This window comes from Carcharhinus amblyrhynchos, chromosome 2 (genome assembly GCF_965287045.1).
Source record: "Carcharhinus amblyrhynchos chromosome 2, sCarAmb.v2.hapA, whole genome shotgun sequence".
NCBI classification, from domain to species: Eukaryota; Metazoa; Chordata; class Chondrichthyes; order Carcharhiniformes; family Carcharhinidae; genus Carcharhinus; species Carcharhinus amblyrhynchos.
The window spans coordinates 136,278,033-136,298,358 of NC_137325.1; the positions used below are offsets into that span (position 1 = coordinate 136,278,033).

A 20,326-nucleotide genomic window follows, 5' to 3' on the forward strand; every position below is an offset into this window, starting at 1 on the left:
GAAGGGAAGACTTCAGTCAAGAACAAGGAAAATCATTGGAATCATTTTGAGTAGTCCTTATATTATTATTTTTCTGTTCTTATTCCCGTTACTTCAGGAGTAAATGGCATGAATACTGGTGTCCTAAAATGTGACCCTGATTACAATTTGTCTTGCTAAATTGATACAATTTTTTGAAGAAGTAATCAGGAGGATTGATAAGGGTGGTGCAGTGGGATGTTAACTACATGGATTTTGGTAAGGCATTTGGCAAGGTCCTATATGGCAGGTCAGAAAAGTAAGATCTCTGGGAAATCAGATGTGGCAAATCAGATTCAGAATTCAGCGATAGGAAATAAAAGGTGATGGTCAATTAATGTTTTTGCGAATGGACAGTGGTTTCCAGTGTTTTTTCCCATTTTACGGATGTGGGCATCACTGCCTGGGCACATCATTTATTGGCCATCCCAAATTGTCCTCCACCCGAGAGGGCAGCTGAGAGTCAACCACAGAGCTGTGGGTCTGGGGTCAAATGTAGGCCAGACCAGGTAAGAACGATAGATTCCCTTCCCTAAAGGACATTAGTGAACCAGATGGGAATTAAATTCAATCTTCACCATCCGCCATGGTGGGATTTGAACCTGCGTCCCCAGGGCACTACCCTGGGTCTCTGGATTTTAGTCTAGTGACAATACGACTATGCCACTGCCTCCACAGAGCTCAGTGTTAGGGCCCTTGCTATTCATTGTATATATTAAAACTTTGGACTCAGGTGTGGGAAGTATTATTGGGAAATTTGCAGATGATGCAAAAATTGTCCATTTAGTTAATAGCAAAAAGGACTGCAGAATTGTATCAATGGCTTGAGTGGGCAGAGAAATAACAAATGGAATTCAATCTGGAGAATGTTGAGAGGGGTTGAGGAAGTGAAAGACTTTAGAATTCATGTCCACAGATCCCTGAAGGTGGCAAGACAGGTGGATAAGATGGTAAAGGAAGCATATGGAATACTTTTCTTTATTGGATGAGAAGTTGAAGGCAAAAGCAGAGGTGTAATGCTGAAACTGCATAAAATACTTGAAATAACAATAGAAGATACTGATAAGCTCAACAAATCTGGCAGCATCTGGGGAGAGAAGCAGAATTAATGTTTCCGATATAAATGATCCTTCTGCAGAACTGAGGCAAGATAGAAATGTAAAGAATTATACAATTATTCATCTTGTTCTCACACCCACATATCTATCTTGACCTGCTGCAACGATCCAGTGAGGCCCAACACAAACTGGAGGAGCAGCATCTCATCTTCTGATTAAGCTCGTTTACAGCCTTTTGGGCTCAGCATTGAGTCCCACAACAGTAGATCTCCACTCCATCACCACCCCCTCTCCCCCCTTGTGGTTTGTTTGTTTTTCAGCTCCCTAGCCTGCCTCAATACAACCCCACCTGTCCCCCATATGGCCTTTGTTGTTCAGTTTTGCTCCCATGAACACACTTAGCTGTTGCACGTTTTGCCACTGTTAGCACTCTTCCTCCCAAAATGTCACCATTAAGTCTCTGCTTTGTCTAATGTCCAGGGCCAATTAGTCCATAATCTCCTTTTCCCCAACCTATCCTTGGTCGTCTATTTTGCCCCTTAATCCCATGTATTTACCCTACTAGCCCCTGTATCGTAAGACACTAAAAGGAAATTTAGCATCACCAATCCACCTAACCCACACATCTTTGGACTGTGGGAGGAAATTGGAGCACCCAGAGAAAACCCATGCAGACACAGGGAGAATGTGCTGATTCTGCACTGACAGTGACCCAAGGCCGGAATTGAGCCTGAGACCCTGGCACTGAGGGACAGTAGTGCTAACCACTGTGCCACCATGCTGCCATAGAGCAAATGGGTAAAGAATTAAAATTGAAACTTAAAGAACAAAGAACAACACAGCACGGGAAACAGGCCCTTCAGCCCAACGAGCCCGTGCCACCATTTTAACATCGAGTGCCCTCCTCTACCTATGACCTTTGTCTACGCCTATTGGGGAAGATTGAGGGAAGACTAATTTAGGGACAATTTGTTACACCAATCAGCCTAAGAGCACATTTTTGGGGTGTGGGAGGAAACCAGAGCGCCCAGAGAAAACCCACGCAATCATGGGGAGAATGTGCAAACTCCTGCAGACACCGGCCCAAATCCATGTATCTGCACAGCAAACAGTGATAGTCACTGAGCTGTCATGTTGCCCGTCAGATGGTCCAGTTTAAGCGTACACTAATGACGTGAAGCACTAGGCAACTCTCGAAGCAACATCCAAGAGCAGCCCTCGCACAACCCGCTGCGTGTATACCCCTTGTTGGACAACAAAGCAGTCCGAATGACCTGTGAAGTAAAAGAAAAGATATCAATAAACATGCAAAACTTAGACATTTACGGAATCCCCAGAAGCTCAGAAGTAAGACAATGTTGGAAGGTCCGTAGGAATCAATTGATTCCCACGGACGTCCCAAGGCTCTTGATCTTTATTTAGAACAGTCTCCTGTATCCCTCCATCTCTACTCCGCTCATGTGCCTACCTAAGTAATAAGTAAGCCTTAAACAACTCTAGCATGCCTGCCTCCACCACCTACTTGGCAGTGCATTCCAGGCCCCCACGATCCTCTGTGTGGAAAACCTCCCTCTAATATCCGAATTATACCTCGCCACCTCCTCCCCCCACCCCCCCCAGTCCGTGGCCCCTCGTAATTTTTGTATCCAACCTAGGAAAAAGCTTACCACTGTTCACTCTACCTATACCCTTTGTAATCTTATACACCTCTATTAGATCTCGCCTCATTCTCCACTTTTCTAAGGCGAACAGCTCCAATTGGCTCAATCTCTCCTCATAGCTCAGTCCTTCCATACCAGGCAGCATCCTGGTAAACCTCCTCTGCACTCTCTCCAGGGTCTCCACGTCCTTCCGGTAATAAGGCGACCAGAACTGGATGCAGTACTCCAAATGCAGGCGAACCAACATTCTATACAACTGCAACATTAGATGCCAGCTTTTATACTCTATACCTCTCCTTATAAAGGCAAGCATACCATAGGCCTTCTTCACCACCTTCTCCACCTGTACTGCCACCTTCAAGGACTTGTGTACTTGCACCCCCAGGTCCTTCTGCGTTTCTATACTCTCAATAAGCCTACCATTTATCGTGTAACTCCCCCCTACATTATTTCTTCCAAAATTTACTTAGGAAAAAACATAATAAATTTACTGTTAACATTATACACTCCAAGGCTGAGCGTGCGAACCATCCTCCTGACATAATGATAATAGTGACCACGCCAGGTAAAATACTCTGCGTCATGTACACCCTCTTGCCACAAGAGCTGCAGTCAATGAAGAAGGTTGCCCACAGCCATTACCTCAAGACAACTAGAGACAGATAGTAAATATGTCCTTATCATCGTAACCAACATCTTTCAGCAAAATGTCACTTTAATCCTGTAAAATGCAGAAAACGCTGGGCTATTTCACAGTTTCATTGTTAATTTTCAGGTAAATAAATACTGTGTTTAGTGCTGCATCTTTTATTACGAAGTTATATAACTGCACAATTATTATCTGAGGCTTTCAAACTGCCTTTCCTTTCATCTCAAATACCTGCCTTGGGAAATGTGATCAAGAGCTGTGGATGTGATTTTTTTTTTCTGTGAATTGTAAGTGTTATTGTGGAAGTTGTTGCCAAAGTAAACACGGGACTGCTGGAATTTGCTTACTCTTCAGTTCTAACTCTGTACTTGGTCTGGTCCATGATGGAGGTGGAATGTGTTTTTAAGCCTTTTGAAGTTTTTGGTCGCTGTTTTTCTAACCCAGTCACTGATGAGGAACCCTCTCTGTTGCAGCTGTCCTACGACTATAAGTTTGACTTTGAAGATGACCAGCACAAGATCCCGTGCCACTGTGGAGCTGTAAACTGCCGCAAATGGATGAACTAAGCGCATTCCTTGCAATATTTCTGGGGTTGCTTGTCCCTGGGAAAAGATGCTTAACAGATTTTTGTTATTTAAGAAAGAAAATATATAAGCCTGGAGCTCTCAAATAATTTTCCTCGACTCCAGCAGCAGCACAGAGTTCTGTAACAAGCATAAACTGAAAGACTCGGCGGAGTCGCCAGTCATCCCACCTGTTTGTTTATAATGCAGGTGGAAGCAGATTACTAAATGGTCTAGCACTGGAGTCACTGTCCTGTATCGACTAAACATTGAGAAATGATTTTTACTTGGAAAAGAACCAACAGCTGACCTGCTTTCAGGTAGGGATAGGCACTTATGAATGTAGGACTGAATTCACCAGCTAGGGGAAGGATCAACAGTGCTGGCCACAGCCTTATTTGTAAGGGGCAGGCCCTCTAGTATAAAAAGTAAATAAATAATTAAAAGTAGACACCACTGAACAAGGAATGTACTGAGATTACTTCCTTAGGGATACAGCTAAGGGAAATAACTTGCACTAAAAAAAACATTTAAAATACTTGATTCCATGAGTCAGTTTATTGTAGTTTTTTGATTTCTGTATGATAAAAGAGAAACATTTTTGTATTTATTGGATAAGTGAATGAAGCTATTTTTAAAAATAAACGTAGAAGAAAGCCAGGCTGCTGCTGTTACCTGCAGATATAAAAAAACCCTGTTACTTTGTACAAAATGTAAATAGAGTGAGGAATAAACAGTATAAAAAAAATGACCAAATGCTACCTGACACTGCAGCCGTTTGCTTTCAGTGGAGTCCTCTGAGTCAGGTTACATGGCATATTAACCAACTGTGAATTAGGTTCAACACCACACCCAGGTAGTGGCAAGGAGCCCCTTTAGCAAACTTAGATGTAAAGGTAGAGAGGATTGCTGACGCAATACATTCAGCAAAATCATGTAAGGGTTGTAGCCTCAAAAGATAGTTTTTATTTTTAAGCAAAATTATGAGATGTAATTATGCTAACACTGCAGGATTTTTGACAATAGGGTTTTGGAATAAATGATAAAAAAAATAGGCACAAAAATAATATTTGTATGGATTGTTTTTGTTTACATTTCTTTAAACAAACACTGTTTTGTGTTGGCTTGTAGAGGTTTAAAATATGCATTTTGAACCGGGTTAGCTTTATTTTGTACTTACAGAAAAGAAATAACTGGTACTGACACTTCACAACTATTAAGTTCAAAATGAAGTTTGTGTGCACATTATCAGTAAACTGTTATATTCAATGAAACGGTCATAAAATTGTAATGTATATGGCATGTTGTATTTTTTACCTGGCAAAAGAAATCAAATGTACATAGTTCTTGATAAATAGCTGTATGAATTCGTTTCTTGGATTTTTTTCTCTTGTACAATAATATTCCAACATCCTACCAGTATTTGTCCTACAGTTTTTCTTCTGTCCTGTATAATAGTATCTAATGTTGGGAAAAAAAGAAGCTTTTTTTTTTGAAGTATAAAAGAGTGTTATTGGGTTTTGGAGTTTGTGCAACCAGATTAGATCAGCATTTACAAATAAAATATTTTACATCTATGAATAGAATGGTTTTGTCGTCATGAATAGAACTGTCTTCTCAAGCTTGAGGATATTGAACTTGTTCAGTTTGGAAGGATTGACTACTTCACATGTTTATACAAGAATTCTTCCCCAAGCCTGCCTAATGCCAAAGGTTAGTCGGTAAGACATTGTGTTCATTCAGACTGGAATCCGGTGCATACAATGCAACCCAGTTCAGAACGATGGGAGACTTGCTGGACTGCTGGGTAAAAGATTTCATGTGGATTAGCATAAAGTAATTCCGATTGAGACAAGGAAATCGGAAGAAGGAAGCAACTATTGAGTGTAATATGCCAATTTGGAAATGAGTTTAAGTGAAGCATGCTAAACATGGAAGAGGTTATTGTGAATAAATTACAAATTTTTTGTGTTCATTTATGGAATTTGGCCAGCATTTGTTGCCCATTCTGAATTAGAAACATTGAAGCAGGAGTAGGCCGTTTGGCCCCTCGAACCTGCTCTGCCATTTATCATGGCAGATCTTCTAACCCAAAGCAATCTTCCTCCGCTACACGTATCTATTGATGTCATTGACAGTTGCCCTGAGAAGATAGTAATGAATCATTGCAGTCCACAGGGGTAGGTACAGGCACAGTGCTGTTAGGAAGGTGGTTCTGGGATTTTAACACAGCCATGGTGAAGGAATGGCAATATATTTCCAAGTTGGGATATGACTAGAAGGGGATGTTGCAGTTGGTGATGTTCCCCTGCATCTCTGCTGCCCTTTTTATTGATGATAGAAGTCCTTCAAAGGAAATAAATGAAGGAGCCTTGGCGAGTTGTTGCAATGTAGATGTTACAAACTGCTGCCATAAGGCTCCCTGGTCAAGGGGATGAATGTTTGCACCAATCAAGTAGGTTGCTTTGCCCCGGATGGTCTGGGGTACTTGAGTGTTTTTGGAGCTGCTGTCACTCAGGCAAGCGGAGAGTATTCCATCACGGTTCAAAACTGTGTCTTGTAAAAATAACCTAGTTCTGAGCTGCAGTAAGAAGAACAAGATATTGGGTTGCATTAGCAGTGTATTGGGACACAAATGAAAAAGACTCCACAATTTGGATACTATGCTCTTACAGGTGTAGAGGTGCAGTGTGGTTGACTGCTGCCTCACAGCGCCAGGGACCCGGGTTCAATTCCAGCTTTGGTTGGCTTTGTGGAGTTTGCACATTCTCCCTGTGCCTGCATGGGTTTCCTCCAGGTACTCCAGTTTCCTCCCACACTCCAAAGATGTGTGGGTTAGGTGGATTGGCCATCCTACATTGATCCTAGTGTCAGGGGGATTAGCAGAGTAAATATGTGCGATTATGGGGATAGGGACTGGGTGGGATTGTTGTGAGTGTAGACTCAATGGGCTGTACAGTAGGGATTCTATGACTCTTAAATGCCCTCTGAAATGGTCTGGCAAGTCCCTCAGTTGATGGGTAATTAGGGATCAGTGATAAATGCTGGCCCAGCCAGCATCACCCACGTACATCCCAGGAATAAATTTTTGAAAAGATGCAGGTAACCAAGTTCATTGTGTATTGGAAAGTTTACAAAAAGAATTAATAGTGGCACAGGTCTCCATCAAATCCATTGACAAGATTTCTGGCTAACGGCTCAAGCTGTCCCATCCTGCAGTGTCAAAAGGACCACGGGATCGAAGATTCCTGAAAACAGGACTAGAACTTTAAGCAAAATTTAAAAATACACATCGCAGCCATGTCTCACTCCAGTACTGACTTAAGTATTTTTTTGTTGCTGCATTGACTCACAATAAATGTTTCAACCTGGGAAAGTTGTACCTAGTTATTTATTTCATTTGAAGAAGGAATCCTTGAACTTGCAGGGGATTTTTCGATCCATCGTCCGAAGAAGTGCTGCATTGGAAGCCGTGAAAAGACTTGTTAATGATGGTGTGTGCCATTTGAAGAATCAGGCCAAGTATCCTTTATTCAAAACCCATTGCCTTTTTGGATTTCAAATATTTTTGGATACTGCATATAAAGTTATATTGCAGTAGCCTCAGTCTAGGCTAGCTATTGTGGAAAGTAAATAAAAAGGCAAGAAAAGCAAAATGTATTACAGAATAATAACTGCAGGGTGCCAGTAATATGTTTATTTTTGACATGTTTATCACAAAAATTGCAACGTAAACAGTTCAGACAAACAACTAGAGTTCCTGCACTGAAAGTTAACGAGGTTCAAAAAAGGTGTGGTACGGATGTGTTCAGATTATGGATAAAGAATACTCAATTGGTTGTATTATTCCCAAACATCCTGTATCTTGCCTTGAAGTTCACCAGGAAACTGCCTGGGATGGAACATTTACGTTATGAAGAGAGGCTGAAGTTATGAACAGAAGTTACGACATGTCACAGTGAAAAACCGTACCCACCTCCTCAGAAGACAAACACGTGACACAGCAGACAGAGTACCCTTCGTCATCCAGTACTTCCCTAGAATGGACAAGCTACAACATTTTCTTTGGAGCCTTCAATGTGTCATCGATGAAGATGAACATCTCGCCAAGGCCATCCCCACACCCCCACTTCTTCCCTTCAAACAACCACACAACCTCAAACAGCCCATTGTCTGCAGCAAACTATCTAGCCTATCTGAACAGTGACCATAACACCATACAACCCTGCCACAGCAACCTCTGCAAGATATGCCAGATCATGGACATGGATCCCATCAGCATGTGAGAACACCATCCACCAGGTACATGGTACATACTCTTTCGACTCGACCAATTTTGTCTACCTGCTACACTGCAGGAAAGAATGTCCCGAGGCATGGTATATTGGGGAGACCGTGCAGACGCTATGACAATGGATGAAGGAACACCGCTCAACAATCACCAGGCAAGAGTGTTCCCTTCCAGTCAGGGAACATGTCAGCAGGCACGTGCATTCAGTCTCTGATCTTCAGGTAAGCATTCGCCAAGGTGGCCTTCACAACACACAACATAGAATCACTGAACAGAAACTGATAGCCAAGTGCCGCACATATGAGGCCTCAACCTCACGTCACATTACTGTAACACCCCATGACTTGCCTGGGCTTGCAAAATCTCACTAACTGTCCTGGCTGGAGACAATACACATCTTTTTAACTTATGCTTGGCCCTTGCTCCACTCACATTGTCCATACCTGTAAAGATTTGATTACCTGTAAAGACTCACATTCCAATCATTATCTTGTAAATTGAGTTTGTGTCTGTATATGTCCTGTTTGTGAACATCAGTCCTCACTCATATAATGAAGGCGCCTGAGACTTTGAAGGCAAGTGCTGCCAAATAAACCTGTTGGACTTCAACCTGGTGTTGTGCAACTTCTTATTGTGCTTACCCCAGTCCAACACTGGCATCTCCACATCATGTCCTCCACCTTTGGCTCCCACCTAGTTTTCATTTACTTGTCCCTGGGTCATGATCCAAGGAACCAGTATTACTTTCATACATATGTTGATGACATCCAGCACAACCTCACTATCATCTCCAGACTCCCCCATCTGTAAATCAAACTACTTGGCTGACATCCAGTTAAAGATTGAGAAGACCATTTTCCTTGTCTGTGTTGTTCATTACAAACTCTATTCTCTAGCCATCAATGCCATCCTTCAGCCTGGCAACTGTTTTTGAAATTGAACAAGACTTTCACAATTTTGATGTATTTGAACCCCAAATGTGTTTCTGACAAGTTACACACACCATTACAAAGATTACCTGTTTTCACATCTGTAACTTCACCTTTGCTTCAGCTCATCTAATTTTATTACCTCTATACAAGCCTATCCACATCACACTTTGCATCCAACGTTTTGCACCAATGATGTTTCCCCATCATTCCTGCATTCCAGGTTAAGCAATACCGTGATGTTAAAATTCTCATCCTCATTTTTCAAATCCATCCCTTTTTCTTGAGTCTCCTCTAAGATATCTATCTTCCTCTGGCCTCTCAGCTATCCACAATTTTAATTGTGCTGTTTTGATGGCCATGCTTCAGCAGTTAAGGTGCTGAGCTCTGGAATTTCTTCCCCCAACATCCCAGCCGCGCTTCCTTTCTATGTCTTAGTCATAGTATGGGGTTTAGTGTCGAATATTTCTTTATAAGTCTCCTGTGGATGGCTTTGGGATGGTCTATTATGTTTGAGGTGCTGTACGGTATAAATGTAAGTTGGTGTCTGAAGATGATTGTCCTTTAGCTTGATGTCCGTGAGTGCACACAAGTTAGCTCGTGTGTTTGTCTATATTACAACAATAACAACATTTAAAAAGTGTTTCGTTGTCTGTAAAGTGCTTTAGGTCCAAGCTAAAGGTGCTGTGCAGCTGTGATGTCTTTTTTTAAATGGATCATTTAAAAAGCAAGCATCAAAACTGATATTTACTTACAAGAAAGGAAGCCAACAAAAAGCAACAGGACAAGCCAATGTGACACAACTGTACACTTATTAACAGTGAGGGTGCAACGCAGACCTGGCAACATCTTACCTCTCAGCAAGAGACTAATGAATCGAAGTTGTATTGTTTAAATTGAATGATGTCAACATGAGCGTGCCACTGAATGCGGGATCTAAAATAAGGGTGGATCAGTAATTTCTGTAAATTTGTATATTAATTTTAATCAGAGGAATGTGAAATTTAAAAAAAATGAAAAATTTATGATCTGTAAAAGCCACGATTCAGGAATGGATCTTCATGTTTGATCAATCACTGCGAAATAACGAGAGTCCTTGCAGCATTTTGGCAGGTGGGTGGGGAAGGGGCGGGGGGCAGTAAGAATTTTGATTCACAGCTTTCGTTGGGCGATTAATGGTCAGCAATATTAAAGTGCGGTCGTGAAAGCATTTTTCAGGAGAAAACTCGTGACATTTTCAAGGTTCGTGCCATAAAAGAAAAATGGAATCCGATTAAATTTCAGCCAGGAATAACCCACTGTCAATTTTTCTCATTTTCCTCATTCTACCACCTTGCTCCTGTTACCTTCGTGGAGCTCACAGTTAGTGATTTACAACAAAGTATAAGGTTATAACCTTGTAGGAAATAAAGGGGCTTTATATTTCTGCAGGGGAGGGGATGGTGGATGATTCCAATGCGCTGATCAATACTCCCTGCCCGCTCAGCCTGCTCTGCCATTCACTAAAGAGCTGATTATAACCTCAACTCTGCATTCCTGCCTACTCCCAATAACCTATCACCCCCTTGCTTATCAAGAATCTAGCTTCCTTACCCTTGCCTTAAAAATATTCAAAGATTCTACTACTGTGTTTTGAACAAGAGAATTTTAAATTCTCAGGACCCTAAAACCATCCAACATAGAAGAGGCCCTTCAGCCCATCGAGTCTGCACCAACACATTAGAAACACCTGAACTGCCACCTAATCCCAGCTGTCAGCATTTGGCCCATAGCCCTGAATGTTATGACATGCCAAGTGCTCATCCAGGTACTTTTTAAAGAATGTGAGGCAACCTACCCTCACCATTCTCCCAGGCAGTGCATTCCAGACCATCACCACCTTCTGGGTAAAAAGGTTTTCTCCCTCATATCTCCCCTAAACCTCCTCACCTTGAATCTATGTCCCCTCATGACTGACCCTTTAGTTAAGGGAACAACGGCTCCTTAACCTCATCTCAGTTTAAAATGAGCAACCCCTTACTTTCAGTGACCCCCCCCACCACCCCCCCCCCCAATTCTAGATTCTCCCCCCAGGGGAACCGTCCTCTCCACATCCATTCTGTCAAGACCCCTCAGGATCTTATATGTTTCAATCAAATTTTGCCTCAATCTTTAATCTACAATAGGTATAGCCCAGCCTGTCCAACCTTTCCTCAGAAGACACCCTCCTATTTCTGGTATTAATCTGCTAAACCTTCTCTGAACTGGCCAAGCAGATTAACATCAGTGGTGGGTAAGCTTCTAGAGACAATTATTTGGGATAGAATTAGTAATCACATGGAAAAATATAGGTTGATTAGGAAGAGCCAGCATGGATTTCTAAAGGGGAAATGGTGTTCAAATACCTTGTCGGAGCTTTTTGGGGAGGTTGATGAGGGTAATGTGGATGTGGTGTGGACTTTCAGAAAGCATTTAATACAGTGCCACAGAACAGATCTGTGAGAAATGTTGCAGCTCATGGAATAAATGGGATTATAGGAACATGGACACTAAATTGGCTGGGTAATAAGAAGCAGAGAGAAATGGTCAATGAATATTTTGCAAGCTGGAGGAAAGTGTTCCCCAGTGATTGGTATAAGGACCCTTGCTTTTCCTGATATATATTAATGATGTAGATCTTGCTGTACAGGGGACAATTCCAAAGTTTGTGGATGACAGTTAGGGCACTGGAGAGTTATAAATTAGCCAGGAAGGAGCTAAAGAGAGAGTTAAGAAGAGCTAGAAGAGGGCATGAGAAGACTTTGGCGGATAGGATCAAGGAGAACCCTAAAGCTTTCTACAGGTATATCAAGAATAAAAGATTGGTTAGGGCAAGATTACGGCCAGTCAGAGGCAGCAGTGGGAAGTTGTGCATGGAGTCTGAAGAGATAGGAGAGGCACTGAATGAGTATTTTTTCGTCAGTATTCACGCAGGAAAAAGTCAGTGTAGTCGAGGAGAATACTGCGATACAGAGTTGTGGACTAGACGGGATTGAGGTACAAAAGGAAGTGGTGTTAGCAATTCTTGAGAGTATGAAAATAGATAAGTCCCCTGGGCCGGATGGGATTTACCCTAGGATTCTCTGGGAGGCTAGAGAGGAGATTGCAGAGCCTTTGGCTTTGATCTTCATGTCATCATTGGCTACAGGTATAGTGCCAGAAGACTGGAGGATAGCAAATGTTGTCCCCTTGTTCAAGAAGGGGAGTAGAGACCATCCTGGGAATTATAGACTGGTGAGCCTTACTTCTGTTGTGGGCAAAGTTTTGGAAAGAATTATAAGGGATAGAATTTATAATCATCTAGAGAGAAATAAATTGATCAGGAATAGTCAACATGGTTTTGTGAAGGGTAGGACGTGCCTCACAAACTTTATCGAGTTTTTTGAAAAGGTGACAAAGAGGTGGATAAGAATGAGTTGATGTGGTGTATATGGATTTTAGTAAAGCGTTTGATAAGGTTCCCCATGGTAGGCTACTGTAGAAAATGCAGATGCGTGGGATTGAGGGTGATTTAGCAGTTTGGATCAGGAATTGGCCAACTGATAGAAGACAAAGGGTGGTGGTTGATAGGAAATATTCAACCTGGAGTTCAGTTACAAGTGGTGTACCTCAAGGATCTGTTTTGGGGCCACTGCTGTTTGTCATTTTTATAAATGACCTAGATGAGGGCGTAGAAGGATGGATTAGTAAATTTGCTGACGACACCAAAGTTGGAGGAGTTGTAGACAGTGAGGATGGATGTTACAGTTGCAGAGGAACATAGATAAGCTGCAGAGCTGGGCCGCGAGGTGGCAAATGGGAGTTTAATATGGAAAAGTGTGAGGTGATTCACTTTGCTAAGAGTAATAGGAATACAGAATATAGGGCTAATGGAAGGACTCTTAGTAGTGTTGGCAAGCAGAGAGATCTCGGTGTACATGTGCACAGCTCCCTGAAAGTTGGCACCAAGGTTGATAAGGTTGTTAAGAAGGTGTACGGTGTGCGAACTTTTATTGGTAAAGGGATTGAACTTCAGAGCCGTGAGGTCATGTTGCAACTGTACAAAACTCTGGTGCAGCCGCACTTGGGGTATTGCGTACAGTTCTGTCGCCGCATTATAAGAAAGATGTGGAGGCATTGGAAAGGGTGCAGAGGAGGTTTACCAGGATGTTGCCTGGTATGGTGGGAAGGTCTTATGAGGAAAGGCTGAGGGACTTGAGTTTGATTTCATTAGAGAGAAGGAGGTTACGAGGTGACCTGATTGAGGCATACAAGATGATCAGAGGGTTAGAGTGGACAGTGAGAGCCTTTTATCTCGGATGGTGATGGCTAACATGAGGGGACATAGCTTTAAATTAAGGGGTGGTAATTATAGGACGGAAGTCAGAGGTAGGTTCTTTACTAAGAGGGTAGTAAGGGTGTGGAATGCCCTGCCTGCAGCAGTTGTGGACTCGCCAACTTTAAGGGCGTTCAAATGGTCAGTAGATAGGCATATGGATAACATTGGAATAGTTTAGGTTAGAGGGTCATTACATTGGTTCCACTGGTCGGCGCAACATCGAGGGCCAAAGGGCCTGTACTGCGCTGTAATGTTCTATGTTCTATAAAATTTGGAAGTATTGTAAACTGTGAGGTGGCCAGTGTGGAACTTCAAAAGGACATAAACAAGTTGGTGGAGTGGGCAGATAGGTAGCAGATGAAGTTCAATGTGGAGAAGTGTAAAGTGATGCATTCTGATAGGAAGAACATGGAGACATGATAAGGAGTAAAATTCTAAAGGGGTGCAGGAGGGATCTGGATGTATATGTGCACTGAAGCTGGCAGGACAGGTGGAGAAAGCAATTAATAAAGCATATAGTATTCTGGGCTTTATTAATAGGGGCATAAAATAAAAGAGCTGAATTTACACAAGACACCAGTTAGACCTCAGCTGGAGTATTTTGTAAACGTTTGGGCACCAGACAATAGGAAGGACATGAACACATTGGAGAGAATGCAGAAGAAGTTTATAAGACTGGTTCCAGGGATCAGAAATTTCAGTTATGAGGATCAATTGGGGAGGTTGGGATTATTCTCCTTGGAGAGATGAAGACTGAGAAGAGATTTGATAGAGATGGTTAAAATCATGAGGGGACTGGACGCAGATAAGGAGAAACCTTTTCCACTCATAAAAGGATCACAAATCAGGGGGCACAGATTTAAAGTGATTTGCAAAGAAGCAGAAATGATGCTTGTTTGGAGAGCTGGTGCAGACCGACAGGCTGAATGGCCTCCTTCTGCACTGTAACAATTCTGTGAAAACATGAACAACTCAAAATATTAATATAAGTGACTTGGAAATATATCTTCATGCTTTCATTCTTCCTAACAGCACAGTGGGGGTACCCTACACCACATGAACTCCAGCAGTTCAACAACGTGGCTCCCCAGCACCTTCTCAAGGACAGTTAGGACAGACAATGAACCCAGCAATGCACATATCCCATTAACAAAAAAATAAGTTCAGGAGATGGTAATACTGAAATATCAAGAAGGAGGATTTTTTTTCCATTGCTGGACACTGCTCTTATTCTGTTCTTAAATTCTTTGAGGATTAATTTGTCTTTTGGTTGAATCTCTTTTTGATGGGAGTGAATCAATAGCCAAGGCCACTGTTTATTCCAAAATAAATTTTAACATTTAGTTTCTCATCAACATTATATCCATTTTAATTTTGTTTTGCTCCAGTCTTTGGTGTAATAGAATTTTACACCACAAAAGGAGGCCATTTGGCCCATCATGTGTGCAACAGCTTCTGAAAGCTCCCCAGCTAGTCCCATTCTCCATATAACCCACTAAATTCATCACTTTCAAGTATGTATCCTTGATACATGTATTGATGTATTCAGCTCTATTCTGAAACCTCTTATGAAATCCTCCTCCACCACTCTCCCAAGCAGTGCATCCCAAATCTCAACAATACTTTTCACTGCATTCTTTTCACATGTGACAATAATAAATCAAACTTCCAGTCTATGAAACAAAACAATATGAAAATATTGGCCTTGGCACAAAGACACTTCCCTTCTGCATTTTTAGCTGCCTTTCCCCATCCTACCCATTCCTCTACCATCACCAAGGTAATCACTTTCAAAACAGTGCTTGTAGACTCTTACCTGGCCACTTGAGTGGATTAATGTCTCATCTAAAAGGCAGTATCTCTGAGAGTGCATCATTCCCTCTTTATTGCAATGATGTTTGCCGAGATTACATGCTTAAGTGTCTTGTGTAGGAGTCGTACTGATTATCTTTTGTCTCAGGCAGCAATGCCATTGAAGCCACAAACGACATGACAGACAAATCTTGTTGCTTATCCTCAATGATTTGGACAAAATTAGGAAGTTAATACTTAGACAGTCGTGAAGCTATTACCCAGCCTGTCAAATACAGCATATTTATCTGCATATACAGTGTTCTACTTCTCAAATGCACCACATTTCACTTCTACGTAAGTTGCTCTTGAAGCTTCAATACCATTTAGCAATAACTTCTGTCAATCATAAAGAATACAGCCAATACCAATCCTCATACTGCTTTTAATTACACATTAAAAACACAGCACACTCTGGGAAATATACAGCAGTAACACATACAATTCCAGTATGAAAGCAGCCTGTTGTATATTCTAAAATATACCTCAGTTGGAGAGTGAATATCCAAAACCTCTGTGATGTAGAAAATTGAACAAGTGCAAAAAACCCTCAGGTTTCTTAATCACTGAAATAGGGGAGATGGTTTGTTTAAATTTATTTATTTATTAACGTCACAAGTAGGCTTACATTAACACTGCAATGAATTTACTGTGAAAACCCCTAGTCACCACACTCCAGCACCTGTTTGAGTACACTGAGGGAGAATTTAGCACCTAACCCATTATGTCTTTCAGACTGTGGGAAGACTGTGGAGCACCTGGAGGAAACCCACGCAGACACGAGAACATGCAGATTCCACACAGACAATGACCCAGGCTGGGAATCGAACCCGGGTCCCTGGCACTGTGAAGCAGTGGTGCTAACTACTGTCCCACCATGCCGTCACTATGTAGTAGTAACGTCACTGGATTAGCAGGGATATCCACCACCATTAACAGAGAGGGAGCAGAGGGATATCCGCCATCATTAACAGAGAGGGAGCAGAGGGATATCCGCCATCATTAACAGAGAGGGGACAGAGGGATATCCGCCATCATTAACAGAGAGGGGACAGAGGGATATCTATCACCATTAACGGAGAGGGGGCAGAGGGATATCCGCCATCATTAACAGAGAGGGAGCAGAGGGATATCCGCCATCATTAACAGAGAGGGGACAGAGGGATATCCGCCATCATTAACAGAGAGGGGACAGAGGGATATCCGCCATCATTAACAGAGAGGGGGCAGAGGGATATCCGCCACCATTAACAGAGAGGGGACAGAGGGATATCCGCCATCATTAACAGAGAGGGGACAGAGGGATATCTGCCATCATTAACAGAGAGGGACCAGAGAGAAATCCGCCATCATTAACAGAGAGGGAGCAGAGGGATATCTACCACCATTAACAGAGAGGGAGCAGAGGGATATCCGCCATCATTAACAGAGAGGGGACAGAGGGATATCCGCCATCATTAACAGAGAGGGGACAGAGGGATATCTATCACCATTAACGGAGAGGGGGCAGAGGGATATCCGCCATCATTAACAGAGAGGGAGCAGAGGGATATCCGCCATCATTAACAGAGAGGGGACAGAGGGATATCCGCCATCATTAACAGAGAGGGGACAGAGGGATATCTGCCATCATTAACAGAGAGGGACCAGAGAGAAATCCGCCATCATTAACAGAGAGGGAGCAGAGGGATATCTACCACCATTAACGGAGAGGGGGCAGAGGGATATTCACTATCATTAACAGAGAGGGAGCAGAGGGATATCCGCCCATTAACAGAGAGGGACCAGAGGGATATCCGCCCATTAACAGAGAGGGGACAGAGGGATATCCCTGTCATTAACAGAAAGGGGGCAGAAGGATATCCGCCATCATTAACAGAGAGGGGACAGAGGGATAACTACCAGCATTAACAGAGAGGGGGCAGAGGGATATCCGCCACCATCAACAGAGAGGAGGCAGAGGGAAATCCGCCATCATTAACAGAGAGGGAGCAGAGGGATATCCGCCCATTAACAGAGAGGGGACAGAGGGATATCCCTGTCATTAACAGAAAGGGGGCAGAGGGATATCCGCCATCATTAACAGAGGCGGACCAGAGGGATATCCACCATCATTAACAGAGAGGGGGCAGAGGGATATTCACTATCATTAACAGAGGGGGCAGAGGGATATCTGCCGTCATTAACAGAGAGGGGGCAGAGGGATAACTACCAGCATTAACCGATGACATAGTTAAAAGGAATTAATAGTCAAAATAGTAAGTTAATAGATGGAGTCAGAATACGGGAGAAAATAACAGTTTATATCAGGGTTATTGAGCATTTATGTGAACGTACGGAGAGTGGTAAATATGATTGGGGAGTTATAGGCGCAGATTGCCATGTGGAAATATGATGTGGCGATAACCTGATTGGAAGAATGAAAGCAGTGGGTGTTAAATATCTCAGGATACAAACTGCTCAGGAAAGAGAGGAAAAGGAGAAAAGGGGGATAGGTGGCAGGAAAACTGGCAACTGAACAACCTTTGGAGAAGAGCTGGTTCAAGCACAATCAAGGTAAATATATCTCCTTCAAGGGGCAAGGTTGGCCAAACAAAGCCAGAGCCCCATGGATAACGTAAGAAACAGAAATTAAGATAAAGAAAAAGTGAACTTAGGACAGATGTCAGGTAGAGAATACAATAGAGAACAATGCTGAATATAGAAGGTGGTGGTGGTGGAGGCGGGGCGGCGGGGGGGGCGGGGTTGCAGGGAAGCAAAGAGGGAGTATGTAAAGAGACTGGCAGCCAACAAAAAAGGGAATCTCAAAGTTTTCCGTAGGCACGTAAATAGTAAAAGGGCAGTTTAAGTTTTTGTAAGTTGATTTATTAGTGTCACAAGGCTTACATTAACACTGCAATTAAGTTACTGTGAAAATCCCCTAAAGAGGAGCGGGGATGGTTAGGGACCAAAACTGCATTAACACATGGAGGCAAAGGTCAAAGCTGACATACTAAATGAAGATGACGCTACCTGGGTTATGCTGGAGGTGGAAGTAATTCAGACAAGAAGTTATAAATAGATAGGTAATTAGATTTCTTTTTAAATTGATTTTATATAATTATATATACTCTTGAGGCTAATGGGATAAAGAATAGGGTGGGGGCTGGAGAAGCTGGGATTAGGGTTTTGAATTTAATGATCTGTCATGATCAAAATGAATGGCAGAGCAGGCTCAAAGGAACGACTAGCCTAATCCTGCTTCTATTTTCTATGTATTGCTCTATGTATGGAACATGATCATTGCTGGCTGGGCCAGCATTTGTTACCTATCCCTAATTACTTTCCATTTCAGAGGGCATTTGAGAGTCAATCACATTGCCGTGGCTCTGGAGTCACATGTGGGCCAAACCACGTAAGGAGGGCAGATTTCCTTCCCTGAAGGACATTAGTGAACCAGATGGGTTTTTACAACTATTGACAATGGTTTCATGGTCATCGTTAAGACTTTTAATTCTTTATTGAATTCAATTTTTATCATCTATCATGGCAACATTTGAACCCAGGCGCCCAGATCTTGTCCTGAGTCTCTGGGTTACTAGCCAAGTGACAATACCACTAGGCCATTGCCTGCGCAATAGGCTGTTTGTACTTCAAAGTTGATAAGGCACCAAGACCAGATGCGATGCATCCAAGGATATTGTGAGAAGTGAGAGTAGAAATTGTGGAGACATGGGCCATCATTTTTCAGTTTTCCTTGGGCCGAGGAGTGATGCCAGAGGACTGGAGAATTGCAAACATTACCACCTTGTTCAAAGCAGGGTGTAAATATAAGCCCAGCAACTAGAGGCCTTGCAGCTTAACTCTTATCAGGGGGAAATCTCTAGAAACAACAATCCGGGACAAAATTAGTAGTCACATAGACAAATGTGAGTTAATTAATGAGAGCCAGCATGGGTTTGTTAAGGGATACTCATGTTTAACTAAGCTGCCGGAGTTTTCTGAAGAGGTAACCTAGGGTTGAACATAGAACATAACGGCGCAGTACAGGCCCTTCGGCCCTTGATGTTGTGCCGACCAGTGGAAATAATCTAATGACCCTCTAACCTAAACTATTCCAATGTTATCCATATACCTATCCACTGACCATTTGAACGTCCTTGAAGTTGGCGAGTCCACAACTGCTGCAGGCAGGGCATTCCATGCCCTTATTACCCTCTGAGTAAATGAGGGTAATGCTGTTGATGTGATGCACATGGACTTCCACAGTGCCACACAACAGACTTGTGAACAAAGTTACAGCTCATGGAATAAAATGGACAGTAGCAACACACGTATAAAATTAGCTGAGAGACAGGAAACAGAAAATAGTGGTTGACAAATGTTTTCAGGCCCGAGGAGAGTTTGCAGTGGAGTTTCCCTGGGGTCAGTGCTGGGACACTATATTAATAATCTAGGTGTTAATGTATGAGGCACAGTTTCAGAGCTGGCCAATGATACAAAACATTGAAGCATTGGGAACTGTGAGGATAGTGCAGAACTTCAAAAGAAAATAGACAAGTTGATGGAACGGGCAGACAGATGGCAGATAAAGTTCAATATGGAGGAATGTGAAGTGATTCAGTTTGATACAAAGAACAAAGTGAGACAATATAACGGATACAATTCTACAGGGAGTTCAGGAGAAGAGGGACCTGGGTATGTTGGTGCTTCAGTCATTGAAGGCGGCTGGACAGGTTGAGAGCAGACTTACTCAACAAAGCATTCAGAAGGGAAATGATAATTAACTGAAAAGGAAGAATGTGCATGGCTATAGGGAGAAGGCGGGAAGATGGCACTATGTGAACTGCTCGTTCAGGAAGCTAGTATAGACACAATGGGCCAAAAGGCCTCCTTATGCACTGTAACAATTCTGTGATCTATGTGGTTCACCAACATTCCAGTGAGCTTTTGTGAAAATACATTATAGGAATAAGAATGTTATTTTGATA

The 20,326-nt window shown here is 42.5% G+C and overlaps 1 protein-coding gene across 6 annotated transcripts in view; it reads left to right on the top strand.

Moving 5' to 3' along the window:
- kmt2ca (lysine (K)-specific methyltransferase 2Ca) overlaps positions 1-5,989 on the top strand; it is a 491,907-nt gene extending 485,918 nt beyond the window's left edge. For all 6 annotated transcript variants that reach the window (XM_080213017.1, XM_080213041.1, XM_080213034.1 and 3 more), the window contains one exon: positions 3,860-5,989. In XM_080213017.1, coding sequence (XP_080069143.1) covers positions 3,860-3,952 — 93 coding nt within the window. In that variant the 3' untranslated portion in view covers positions 3,953-5,989. The remainder of the gene's footprint in view (positions 1-3,859) is intronic.
- The last annotated feature ends 14,337 nt before the right edge of the window (positions 5,990-20,326 follow it).